At 49.6% G+C, this 12,784-nt stretch overlaps 1 protein-coding gene across 6 annotated transcripts in view; it reads right to left on the bottom strand.

Moving 5' to 3' along the window:
* Rhogapp190 (Rho GTPase-activating protein 190) overlaps positions 1-12,784 on the bottom strand; it is a 77,478-nt gene that overhangs the window by 24,770 nt on the left and 39,924 nt on the right. For 5 of the 6 annotated variants that reach the window (XM_077692804.1, XM_077692802.1, XM_077692807.1 and 2 more), the window contains exons 6-8: positions 9,858-10,027; positions 6,811-8,148; positions 3,538-3,692 (exon numbers count right to left, since the gene is read on the bottom strand). In XM_077692804.1, coding sequence (XP_077548930.1) covers positions 3,538-3,692; positions 6,811-8,148; positions 9,858-10,027 — 1,663 coding nt within the window. Of the gene's footprint in view, positions 1-16; positions 235-3,537; positions 3,693-6,810; positions 8,149-9,857; positions 10,028-12,784 lie in introns of all 6 variants that reach the window. The other variant, XM_077692803.1, reaches the window with a different exon arrangement.

Genomic DNA, 12,784 nt, shown 5'->3' with positions numbered 1-12,784 from the left:
GGGCATAGTTGAGCACCTTGAGGCTGCTGGACTTGCGCAGACCGGCGGTGGGAAAGCAGGGCGGCGGCGGGGCCTCGCGCGGCCTCCGGCCCGTGGTGCACAGCCGGGGAGGCGGGGGCGCCGGTTCCGCAGGCACTGCCGGAGGGGGCACTACTCCCCCTCCCCCTCCGAAGGTCACCAGGGTGGGCCCCCTCCCTTCCAGCGAATCCGAGCTCGGTTGCTGACGGTAGAGCTCTGGAAGCATGCAGGGAGCAAACGCAGGTTACAACAACAAACAGGCACAAACCGACAGTAAAAACAGGATGACGCTACATATTAGTACAAGCTCCTGGTTTTGAATATAAGGTCCCAAAAAACTACAAATTCCAAATATAGTTAACATGAGTTCCAGTGCCCGCTATCCATCCCGCCATCAAGCACTAGCCACATTGGCACTGCTGCCATGCTGTGTACAAGAGCACATCGTACTTTGATCATCCCTGATATGGCTCGTCAGGTCACTTTTAAGATTAAATCTAATGTTGCAGGCAAACTACTGGCATTCAATCGTAACTGGTTGTGCAGTCAGGCGATGCTCTAATGCGCAGCGGCTATGCCGTGTGTGCCGCAGCTTTTGATGTGTCAGCCATTTCTTCCCCAAGGCTAATGAGCCTACTGTCAAACATAGACTAAATGTAAACGTCGCAAGTCAGACAAAAAATTCACTTCGCAAGACGCTATCAAAAGCGCACACACCGTGTTTTACCATCCGTGGGCTGGCCACGTTAAGGGGTTAAGGGGGGACGTGGCTTTCAAAATCAACTTTTTTATTTCTTTGTGGATTTTGATGAAAATTGGCACAGCAACTGGAAATGCTTCTGTGATAACACCATAAAAATTTGAAGTTAATATTTTGATAACTTTTTTATGTATGAAATTTTCTTTCTGTTCCGCTTGTACCGAGCTTGAGCGGCTTATAAAACACGATAGAAAACTTGTTCGAAGTGCTTTGCATTCCCAAATGAATGGACGAGGTCGTGACAGTTTTATAATTTTTTTTTTACAACACAATGTTTTTTAGTTTTCATTTTTTTAGAGGTTAATGTGCAACAGGCATGTCAACTGTGAACGATTATTTGAATAAAAAAATCACAAAAAACAAATCTGGAAAACTAAAAGTGTCACGACCTGAACAGTTCATCAAGGAATGTAATGCAAGAAACGGAATCAAAATAGACCCAGCGGTCACGAAGAAATCCCTGGGACAAGCGACACAGGTGGCAAAAAAAACTGTTTTGAGAAAACGGCTTCCGAAGTTGCAACATAGGTTTCACATATCAAAAGTCGTCACGGTTGTAGCCTTTCATGTCTTTTTGAACATGGGGCTTCTGGAAGGCCTTGCCTTGAAATTGGAGTGCCTTTTCAGCCTTTCTCTTTCCAGAAAACATCATTTTCAGCTCCTCCGTGAAGAGTACATACCCCCCTTTGCAAACCAAACGGAGGGGAGATGGGTTTCAATGGGCTTTCAATGCAAAGTAGGTTAGTTGGTTGGCTGTATCGCACTGGACAACCTCCTTTTGCAGTGTTGTCACCATGGCAACAAGTTAAGCATTTTTTTAACTTAAATTTGAACATTTTTGGCTTTTTTTTTTCATGTTTTTCTTGCCTGGCACAGCAACTTAGTACTCATAGTGCAGGTGTTCATTGCCAAAAGTTTGCATACCACAAGGTTGAAAATGAGCTACTTTGAAGCTTGGTAGAGTATTCTGCATAACTCCCAACTTCAATGCAAGAGCATATTTTTTTTACTACTTTTGACATTCAAGGCATCCAATATTTCTCGCAGCACAGCTAGTATGCCCTGAGCAATGGTATCAATAATTTCCCTAAAAAAATCACTGTTAAATGCTGCCACAGTAACGTACATTTTTAACGCAGAGAGCATATTTTTATTCCTATATTACTAACTCAAAACCTGTTTGCATGAAAATTACAAGTGCGCGGGAAACGTTGCGTAAGAAAGGCGATATGGCTCGCGCGCATCGCAGCGTACGCTTACCGCGACATATCGAGCTTTGATTATACCTGATATGGCTGGTCAGGTCGCTTTTAAGATTAAAACTAACGTCGCAGGCATTAATTACAACTACTGGCGTTCAATCGTAACCGGTTGCCCAGTCATGTGATGCTCCAATGCGCGTCGGCTATGCCGTGCGCGCCGCAGCGTTTGACGCGTCGACCGTTTCTTTCTCAAGGCTAGCGAGCCCACAGTCAAAACACAGCAATAACTAAGCGTGTAAACATCGCAAATCCGACTAAAAGTTCACTTCACGAACCGCTATCGCAAGCGCGCACACCGCGTCACCCTCCGGGTCTGGCGACGGTAGAGTCACGCGCACCACGAAACGTTCGATGACCTCCGCCTTTCGAGCCCCACAACTTCCCGTAATCTGGCTCGTTATCTCTGGCATTCCCATCGCGATAACGTCCGTGTTGAATACCACAGATTGAACAGAAACTCGGCCGAGCGAAGCGGCGAAAATGAACTCAATCCGCTCGCTACGCAGCTCAGGCGGCCGCCATCTTGCGTTGCGCCCGCGACATCCAATCAGGAGGGTCGCTGTTCTGTGCCCCGACCGGAGGACCAATAGCGCTTCAGCATCTATTTCTAGCTTCGTTTGTGCGTCGTTTCTTTTCTGCCGTTTGTGCGTTTGTGAATGAACGAAGATAAAAGAGACGAGCGGAACGGGAAAGACGATCGCTCGGCCAATCTAACTATATCAAAATGGCCGCGCCCGGTGGCACCGTTGCGGAGATAGAGCGCTCCGAAAATTGCCGTTTTTTCGCCCTTTTGCGCTGATAGTTTGTCACCGCGCCTGACAAAAGTATTTTTTTATGCCACTTTGCGACGCTTTTCAGCGTAAAAACTTTGCAGACGCACAGAATAGGAAACATAGAAGCCGAATATATGGGTTTCAAAAAAACGATGTTTTGGTCATTTTTCCGAAGTTGAAAGCCGCGTCCCCCCTTAAGTCACGCGCACCAGAAAGCGTTCGATGACCTCTGCCTTCCAAGCCACGCACCTTCCCGTAACCTGGCTTGTGATCTCAAGCATTCCCATCGGGATAATGTCCGTGTTGAATACCACAGCAGATAAAATAACTGAACCGAAACTTGGCCGAGCGAAGCAGCGAAAATTAACTCAGAAACGTGCAATGCAGTTCAGGCGGCCGCCATCTTGCATTGCCGCAGCGACGCCCAATTAGGAGGGCCGTTCCAGAGCGCGCCAATCGGAGGGCCAATCACGCTTCAGAATATATTTCTGGGTTCGTTTGTGTGTCTTTCCTGCTCAATTGCGTAGGTGGCCAAATGTTTTTCCTTCTTTTCTTTTTTTTTTAATTTTTTGCAAGAAACTCACAGACTCTGCACAGTGGAAGCTCAAAACATCGAATGCCTGAATAAAGAGAATGTTCGCGCAACGAGACCATTTGACCCCCTTGTGAGCTTCCTCCCTCCCACCCCGCTTCCTCTCAAGGGATTTGACGAGTCGCTCCGTACCGGCTTGGAGGCTGCGGCGTTTTCGGAGCTGGGAGGGGCGCACCAGGTGGTCGGTGCCGTTCTCGGGGGGCGCCTCGTTGTCGCTGCTCAGGGAGGCCCGGCCAGGGGGCGAGGATGATGAGCCAGATGGCAGCTGCTCATAGAGGCCCTCGGCTCTGCGACCATCCCCGCCCAAAAACAACGCTCTAACGACACAATCGTGCACACCGCATTTCAGCAACAGATGTCAAGTTCAAGACTCCGAACGGTCCCTTAATTCAGCCGCCTTAAAACATTGGCTGCGTATCTGCTCACGTCCCTGCAAATGTCGCTGAAAGATGATAGTCTTTTGTCGCCCCAGCCACGTAAACGCCTCCCTTCTCTCTCCCGCCAATCTGTCACGCTCTTCCTTTCGCATTTCACTCCTTCCATGATTAAGCACGGAGGAGATTTGCTAAAGTCAATTCATTTTCGCACGGTCCACTGCTCGAAGCGCCATCTGTTGAACCTTTCGTTTGAAACATCGCCATGTGGTCTCAGTTCGCTGCATCCCCTCTTTGTATTTTCGGATCAAAATAGTTTCTAATGAGCGTTTTTTTGTTTGCTGCCAAAAAAATGAGGCAGCTATGCATACTTATTCAAAGAAACGCTGCAAATATCACGTATGTATCGATGTATTGCCTTAAAAATGCCTCATATATTTTCTTTTTCCTGAACAATGTTGAAAAGCATGAAGTGTGTTTCAAGATATAGTGGTTTGGAAAGGTTTTGCCTATATAAGCCTCTCGTTCAAATATTCCCTCACCTTTTGGCCAGAAGGCTGAATTGTGGGACAGACCAACAGACAGACCAAAATTTTTGGGTCTAAGTAGCCCAAGAAAGGCTATAGTCTTCAAAACTCCACCTCTAAACTGCTGTCGGACTCCTGCTGCAGAAAGCAACAACTATTGAGACGATGAGTTACCTTGCACTTGCAACTGACAGCACCACACTCTTTTTTTTTTTATCGCAAGCCGTACAAGCAACTTCAGAGCTTTATTTTCGTGCATGCCTATTATATTCAGAACTAAATGACAGGCAAGACAGCAAGTGTTTGTTGATTGCAGCAATGCTTTTGTGCTCAAAAAACCTCAACAAAGCAACCATGAAGAACCTACAGGCTGCACTAGGCAATTGTACTAGCTGTCAAAATCGGTAAGCACGAAGCCTTCAAGGCGTGAACCCTTGCGACATACATGCAAGCCGTAGGTTGCTGCCACATTACCGGAAAGTTCCCACAAAGAGAGAGAGGAAGAGAAATTACCGTTTTTGCACCATTCTAACGGGCACTTTTTTTTCGCTAAAATTAGCCCTAAAATTTGTGTGCGCATCACAATCGGGCTTAAGGGGGCACATGGGTCTTAGAGCTAAAATTTTTATTATTTGAGCTATTGCCATGAAAATTTGTAGGTTTATGTATTATGCTATGCTGATTTCAAATCTGACACCAGTTTTTGCACAAAGTGCAATGTTTTAATTTTAGGCTACTTTTATTGTTTACAGCTTTTGTCAAGTTTTTAGAAAAAATAGTTTTCTTGGTGGCTATAAATTTCATGCTGGTGAATTGAGGAAGAACTCGTGAGTGCAATAAAAGCAGCCGCATGTTCCTCTCTCTGCTAGTTCAAAAGTTATGAATGTTAAAAGTTAGTGTTCAAAAACTACCATTTTTTTAGTCTAATTACTTTTGATAATAAAAAATATCTTGATGCATAGGGCATTATCTAATGATCTAGTTGCACTCACCAGCTATTCAGTCACTAAAAAATACAAGAATGACCAAAATCTGATCAGTATTAGTGGAGATAAGGTTGTCAAACGACTGCTCCAAGGCAAAAAAAGTCGAACTGAGAAAATCTCAAAAAACGAAATGCAATGTTGTGAATACTTTATTTACATACATACACATCAAGGAATGCAGCCAAAAGCATCAAAATGCTCCTGGGGAGTAATTTTTGCTGTTGATCAACAAACTCCAGAAGTTTGTTGATAGCCGACAAGTCAACTATCGTGTAAGTCGGCGCCGATGCCGACGGCTCGGTGTTATCACTGCTACGGAGAGTCCGCAGCTTGCGCTCTGTGCCCGATACAGACGATAAGCCGGCTGTTATCGCCTCGGCTCGCTCATGAAGTCGTTGACGATCGTCAGGAGTCATAAACGTCGTGTCAAGCCGCGTTCGCTGCTGCCGGCCGCTTTCACCAGAATCACTCGAACAGCCGGCGGTCGCGCCGAGGGCCGCCGCTCCGCCGACGGTCGCGTTGAGAGCCGCCGCTTCATCTGCTGCGGGTTGATGGTCGGTTGCGACGGCTGTTGAAGGTTCCCGAAGGCGTTCAGCTTGCTTGCAGCGTACCTTTTTGCGTTTTTTGCCGAATTTGTGAGCGCTGCGGAACTTTCGGTACGGTTTTGCCATGCTTCCCGTCCGACGGCTTTTCCAAAATGGCCGCATTCAAGTTGAAAAAGATGGCCGCGCCTGATGACTAGGGCCAATGAGGAGCGCCCGTTTCACCACGTGACGAGCAGGACCAATAGTAAAGGCGCATTTGACGTTTTGTTTTGTTCATTTTCCCGGCTAACAAAGCGGAGTCTAGCGCGCCGCCCGAGTAGAAAAAAAAGAAGAAAGAAGGCGCTTTCGAACGCTACCAACATGGCGGCTCTACGCCGCGTCGTTCAAGGACGGCGCGCCGCTCGAAATCGGCGTTTTCGACGCCGCTTCGCGTCATTTTACAGCTAGAAACGTACCGTTATTCGTCATTTTCTAAATAACTACGTGGCTTTGGGCATCAAAACTTTACCAAGAGGTAGAAAATGACTTCGCGAGCGCGAATATCGCTAAATTGAAAAATGTGTTTTTTCGCGATTTTTCGGCTCCAAAGACCCGTGAGCCCCCTTAAAACCAAAATCGGCTATTAATGTTCCTTGCTGTAGTTTTAATCCCAGCCGCAGCTGGGTAAGCAAGCAAGTTTATGAAGCACACGGACTTTTTGCTGCTACAGTTGTGCGACTCAAATAGAACGTCTCCTGCAGGTACGCGGTGTCATGAATTTTACATTTGCACAATAGAATCGGTGTAAAAATTATTTTTTCGAATTTTACTAAGTAAACTTACCTGCACGTTAAAATCGGGGGCGCATTGGAATCGTGCAAATACGGTATTGAATGGGTAATATTTACACAAAGTGTACTGCAACGCTGCCCCTTTCCCCTCCCCAAAGACTTTGTTTGACACGAATGAGTGGGAAGAAGAGCGGGGAGCGCACCCGTCGTCCAGGTGCCCTCCCGTGAGGTGGTACGACTCCTGGCGGCTGGGCACGGGGGGTCCCTCGGGGGACTCCTCCTCCTCGTCGCCCTCCTCGTCCTCGTCCTCGGAGTCGTCGCGGAAGAAGGCGCGCTCGACGAGGGGCTTGCGCTCCCAGGCCTCCTTGAAGAAGGCCTGGTAGAAGGCCTGGCCGGGGGGCGCGGCGGCCGTGGCGAAGTGGGCCTGCAGCCGGTCGGCCAGGGCGTTGCCCTCGCGCAGCAGCTGCTGCGCCAGCTCGCTCGAGAAGAAGGCGCTGGCGGCCGCCTCGGCCGTCACAGCCACCACCTGCAGGGGCAGCACGGGCGGCAGGCCCTTGGCGAAGGCGCCCAGGGTGGCCAGCGAGGCGCGCCGCTGGGCCGAGTACACCAGCACGAGGCCGTGCAGCAGGGGCTGCTCCGCGCGGTGGGCGGCCGAGGCCTCGTGGTACGAGGCCAGCCGCACCTGCACGCACCGCTTGCTGCTGCCCAGGAAGGAGTCCAGGCTGAGGCAGTGCGGCGGGCCCGTGGCCAGGCAGCCCGGCTGCGCCAGCAGGGGCGCCAGCACCTGCTCGGGCGCGTACGGGTCCCCGCACAGCATGCACAGCATCAGCCGCAGGTCCGGCCGGGGCCCCGCAGCCGCGGGCAGCGCCTGGTAGATGTGCAGCCGGCCCGCCCGCCGCTCGATGCTCTCCACCAGCGCGCACAGCGCCTGCTCCAGCCGCACGGGGTCCAGGCCGCCGCCCACGTCCACGAAGGGGCACTGCAGGCTCTTGGCCCGGTTGATGCCCTCCTCGCGCAGGAAGTCCCCCTGGCCCGCAAACACCATGACCAGCGGCAGGCCGTGGAAGGGCAGCCGGTCCTCCTGCTCCAGGTTGGCCAGCAGGGTCTTCTCGAGGCTCTCGCGGATGTACTCCAGCCCCGGCTGGCTGGCGTACACGCACAGGCAGCCGTGGGGCAGGGGCTCGGTGCGGAACGAGTTGTGCGGCAGGCCCACGTCGCCGTCGATGATCCTAAAGTCCAGCGCGTACTGGGCCTTGTCGTCGAGCCGGAAGCCCTGCGGGTGCGCCTGCCGCATGGCCTGCGCCACCTGCTGGGCGCTGCCCCCGGCGCCCAGCACCACCAGGTGCAGCAGGCGGCCGTTGGCACCCAGCACCCCGCCGCCGTTGGTGCCGGCCCCCCGCCGGTGCAGCAGCTGTTCGATGACGCCGTCCATGCAGTCGGGCTGGGCGGGGCAGTGCTCCCGCATGGGGCCGTGCACGAAGCCCAGGTGCCGCAGCAGCATCAGCATCCGCTCCTGGTCCAGCCGGTCCAGCGTCTTGTACCTGTGTCGCAGACAATCGCACCACTGCCGGTCACGCACCCTCCCGCCCGAGGCCTGGGCAGAGCAGCTAGGGGTGGCCTAACAAACACACAAGTTCTCCCTCGCAGAGACCCATCCACTTTTAGATCAGCACAACCAGTAAGTTGAGGTCAATTTGGTGCAAAATCACAACTGGCGGATCCTTCACGTAGGCAAACGTAAACGTAAAGCATCTCCCCTCACCCCCCTCCCCCTTCACTTTAAAAGCCCCACAGGCAGAATAAACTTCCCCCGGGCCACTCTGCCAGCCCCATGGGTGCAACATGGTCCCCACGATCACTTAGCCAGACCTGCAGGTGCAATATGCAGAGGCCAGCGTTACCTGGTGTAACTTCTTTGTGTGCAACCCCCCACAATTTCGCCAGCTCCGTGGGTACAATACGAGGAGACCAGCGTTACCAGGTGTAACATCCCCAGGTGCACACCACAATCGTTTCGCCAGCCCCGTGGGTGCAATATCCGGAGGCAAGCACTATCTGGTGTAACTGCCTTGCTTGCATGCCCTCCCACGATCATTTTGCGAGCCCCACAGGCACAACCCTGAGGCCAGTCTTGTCTAGTGTACTACCCCAGGTGTAACTACTCTATGGTCGCTTCACCAGCCCAGTGGGTGCAATACCGTATTTTCGCACGTATAACCCGCCCCTGCATATAATCTGCACCCCCACTTCCCGCCCGGCGAAAAATAAAAAACAAATCCTCGCGTATAGCCCGCACATTCGATACAGGAAAGGCTGCCCCACAGCTACTGCTCAAGCAACACATCACATATTATGTAGGCAGAAAAATCGTATATTTAGCAAGTAGAATACACTGACTGCAAGGCGAAAGTCACAATTCACACAGTGTCACTGCTCTCGCTAGAGCAACCACTTGAGCCGCAGTTCTCACTGTTGTACACAAGGACATCTTCGGCTCCATCCATGCTGTGTGTGTTACTGCGTTGGAACTTCACAGCATGGCGCGCATGAAAAACCCACGTACTATCCGCACCCCTACGTTGCCACTGAAAATTTAGCATTTTTATGTGGATTATACGCGCAAAAATACGGTATGTAGAGGCCAGCATCATTTTGTGCTGAATTTCCTGTCACCCCGTCGGCTCGATCCCCCCGCAGTAGCTTTACCAGCCTCTTGGGCTCGGTACACAGAGGTCAGTATTGTCTGGTCACTGACACCCTGCAACTACCACGCACATGCTCACTGACAGCGAGAGAAGCAACACAAGAAAGATGGCGGCGCGTCTGACTTTGATATCGGTGGCAGTGGTGCCTTTGCAGTTTGGATGGACCCGATGAGCTGCCTGGTTGCCACACGACAACTAATATTAAGCCAACGACCGGCATATACGTCAAGGAGTGACTCTTCGGTGCACTCGGTGGAGTTTTTCTCTTTCTAAAACAAAAGATGCTTGTGTTTCACTGTTCTTGCACTGTTCCCCCACTACAGTAAAGCCTCGTTACAAGAGACACTGTTACAGGAGACACTTGGTTATAAGAGACCCTTGAATGAAAGCGGTTTGGCTAGTTTTCCTATGTTCGCCATGTTAGCAACATTGCATAAAAGAGACCCTGGTTACTAGAGACACACTTCCCGGGTCCCTTGAGTGTCTCTTGTAATGAGGTTAAACTGTATGAACTGCAATGCACCGCAGCGGATGCGCACGCCCACCTGGCGTCCTCCTGCAGTGCCTCGGTGATCTTGCCGATGTCCTCCTGGGTGATGACGCTGCCGGGCCCCACGTTGGCAAACTCGTAGAACAGTTCCGCATGCTCCAGCAGAAGCTCCTGGAACTGGCACCGGGCACGCTCCGTCATCTCCGCCTGGTGTTCCTCATACACCTGCGTCATGCGAAACGCCAAAATGCGTGTGAGAGGCCCTCACTTGTGACGGCTTCCAAAACGCACCTAGCCGAGCCCATCCATGATTGACCCGCCACAGTGGCTCAGTGGCTAAGGCGTTGTGCTGCTGAGCACGAGGACGCGAGTTTAAATCCCGGCCGCGGCGGCCACTTTTCTGATGGAGGCGAAAAGCAAGAACGCCCGTGTGTGCGAGATTTCGGCGCACGTTAAAGATTCCCAGGTGGTCAAAATTAATCCGGAGCCCTCCACTACAGCGTGCCTCATCGCCTGCATTGCGTCGGCATGTCAAAGCCTACAATCAATCAACCTTCCATGATTGGGCGGTGGAATCCCCCTCACCTGAACAAACTCCCATATCGATGAAATTGGAAAATGCTTCGACGACTGCCTCAAAGAGCACATGCAAAATTTAAAGGGGCCATGAAGACAAAATACAAGTTTGGTTCATTGGAAAGATTGCCTCCTCCCGATTACACTGATACCAATTTTATTGCAAACTTCAAGCAAATTATGAAGATAATAAAGAAAACGTGAAGCAGTGGCGACCAGGGTGTCGGAACAAAATGTTTTTCATTCCGGTTTCCGTTTCGTTCCATAAATAAAAGTTCCGTTTCGTTTCGGCTCCGGAACGAAAAAAAAAATAGTTCATAACGGTTCATAACGGTTCGTGTCTGCGCGAGAAAAATTGATATTTATGAAATTGTTAAAAAGGATTGAGAATTGTGAAATTACGTTAAAGAAGATGAAGTGATGCTTAATAATTTTTTTTGAAAATATAATTATTGAAATACTCGTGCAGTTTAAAATGGTCTGTCTCACGGAACACTGAAAAACTCCTGTTTGTAATCTTAAAAGAGATTGTGTGCGAAGTATGTAGCAATGGATTAAGGGGGGACGTGGCTTTCAAAATCAACTTTTTTTATTTCTGAGTGGATTTTGATGAAAATTGGCACAGCAGCTGGAAATGCTTCTGTGATAACACCATAACAATTTCAAGATAATATTTGATAACTTTTTTATTTATTAAATTTTGTTTCTGTTCCGCTTGTACCGAGCTTGAGCGACTTATAAAACATGATAGAAAACTTGTTCGAAGTGCTTTGCATTCCCAAATGAATGGGCGAGGTCATGACAGTTTTAGAATTTTTTTTTTACAAAACAATATTTTTTAGTTTTCTTTTTTTTAGAGGTTAATGTGAAACAGGCATGTCGACTGTGAACGACTATTTGAATAAAAAAGTCACAAAAAACAAATCTGGAAAACCAAAAGTGTCACGACCTGAACTGTTCATCAAGGAATGTAATGCAAGAAACGGAATCAAAATAGACCCAGTGGTCACGAAGAAATCCCTGGAACAAGCGACATAGGCGGCAAAAAAAAAACTGTTTTGAGAAAACGGCTTCCAAAGTTGCAACATAGGTTTCACTTATCAAAAGTCGCCACGGTTGCAGCCTTTCATGTCCTTTTGAACATGGGGCTTCTGGAAGGCCTTGCCTTGAAATTGGAGTGCCTTTTACAGCCTTTCTCTTTCCAGAAAACATCATTTTCAGCTCCTCCGTGAAGAGTACATACCCCCTTTGCAAACCAAACAGAGGGGAAGATGGGTTTCAATGGGCTTTCAATGCAAAGTAGGTTAGCTGGTTGGCTGTATCGCACTGGACAACCTCCTTTTGCAGTGCTGTCACCATGGCAACAAGTTAAGCATTTTTTTTACTTAAATTTGAACATTTTTGGGTTTTTTTATGTTTTATCTTGCCTGGCACAGCAACTTAGTACTCATACGTGCAGGTGTTCATTGCCAAAAGTTTGCATACCACAAGGATGAAAATGAACTACTTTGAAGCTTGGTAGAGTATTCTGCATAACTCCCAACTTCAATGCAAGAGCATATTTTTTTTACTACTTTTGACATTCAAGGCATCCAATGTTTCTTGCAGCACAGCCAGTATGTCCTAAGCAATGGTATCAATAATTTCCCTAAAAAAATCACTGTTAAATGCTGCCACAGTAACGTACATTTTTAACGCAGAGAGCATATTTTTATTCCTATATTACTAACTCAAACCTATTTGCATGAAAATTACAAGTGCACGGGAAACGTAGCGCAAGAAAGGCGATATGGCTCGCGCGCATCGCAGCGCAAGCTTACCGCAACATATCGAACTTTGATTATACCTGATATGGCTGGTCAGGTCGCTTTTAAGATTAAATCTAACGCTGCAGGCATTAATTACAACTACTGGCGTTCAATCGTAACCGGTTGCCCAGTCATGTGATGCTCCAATGCGCGTCTGCTATGCCGTGCGCGCCGCAGCGTTTGACGCGTCGACCGTTTCTTTCTCAAGGCTAGCGAGCCCACAGTCAAAACACAGCAATAACTAAGCGTGTAAACATCACAAATCCGACTAAAAGTTCACTTCACGAACCGCTATCGCAAGCGCGCACACCGCGTCACCCTCCACGGTCTGGCGACGGTAGAGTCACGCGCACCACGAAGCGTTCGATGACCTCCGCCTTTCGAGCCACACAACTTCCCGTAATCTGGCTCGTTATCTCTGGCATTCCCATCGCGATAACGTGCGAGTTGAATATCACAGATTGAACAGAAACTCGGCCGAGCGAAGCGGCAAAAATGAACTCAATCCGCTCGCTACGCAGCTCAGGCGGCCGCCATCTTGCGTTGCGCCCGCGACATCCAATCAGGAGGGTCGTTGTTCTGCGCCCCGACCGGAAAA

Source organism: Haemaphysalis longicornis, unplaced genomic scaffold (assembly GCF_048455015.1).
Source record: "Haemaphysalis longicornis isolate Haplotype H1 unplaced genomic scaffold, Haemaphysalis longicornis Haplotype H1 scaffold_12, whole genome shotgun sequence".
NCBI classification, from domain to species: Eukaryota; Metazoa; Arthropoda; class Arachnida; order Ixodida; family Ixodidae; genus Haemaphysalis; species Haemaphysalis longicornis.
This window is presented reverse-complemented; position numbering and strand designations above follow the sequence as displayed.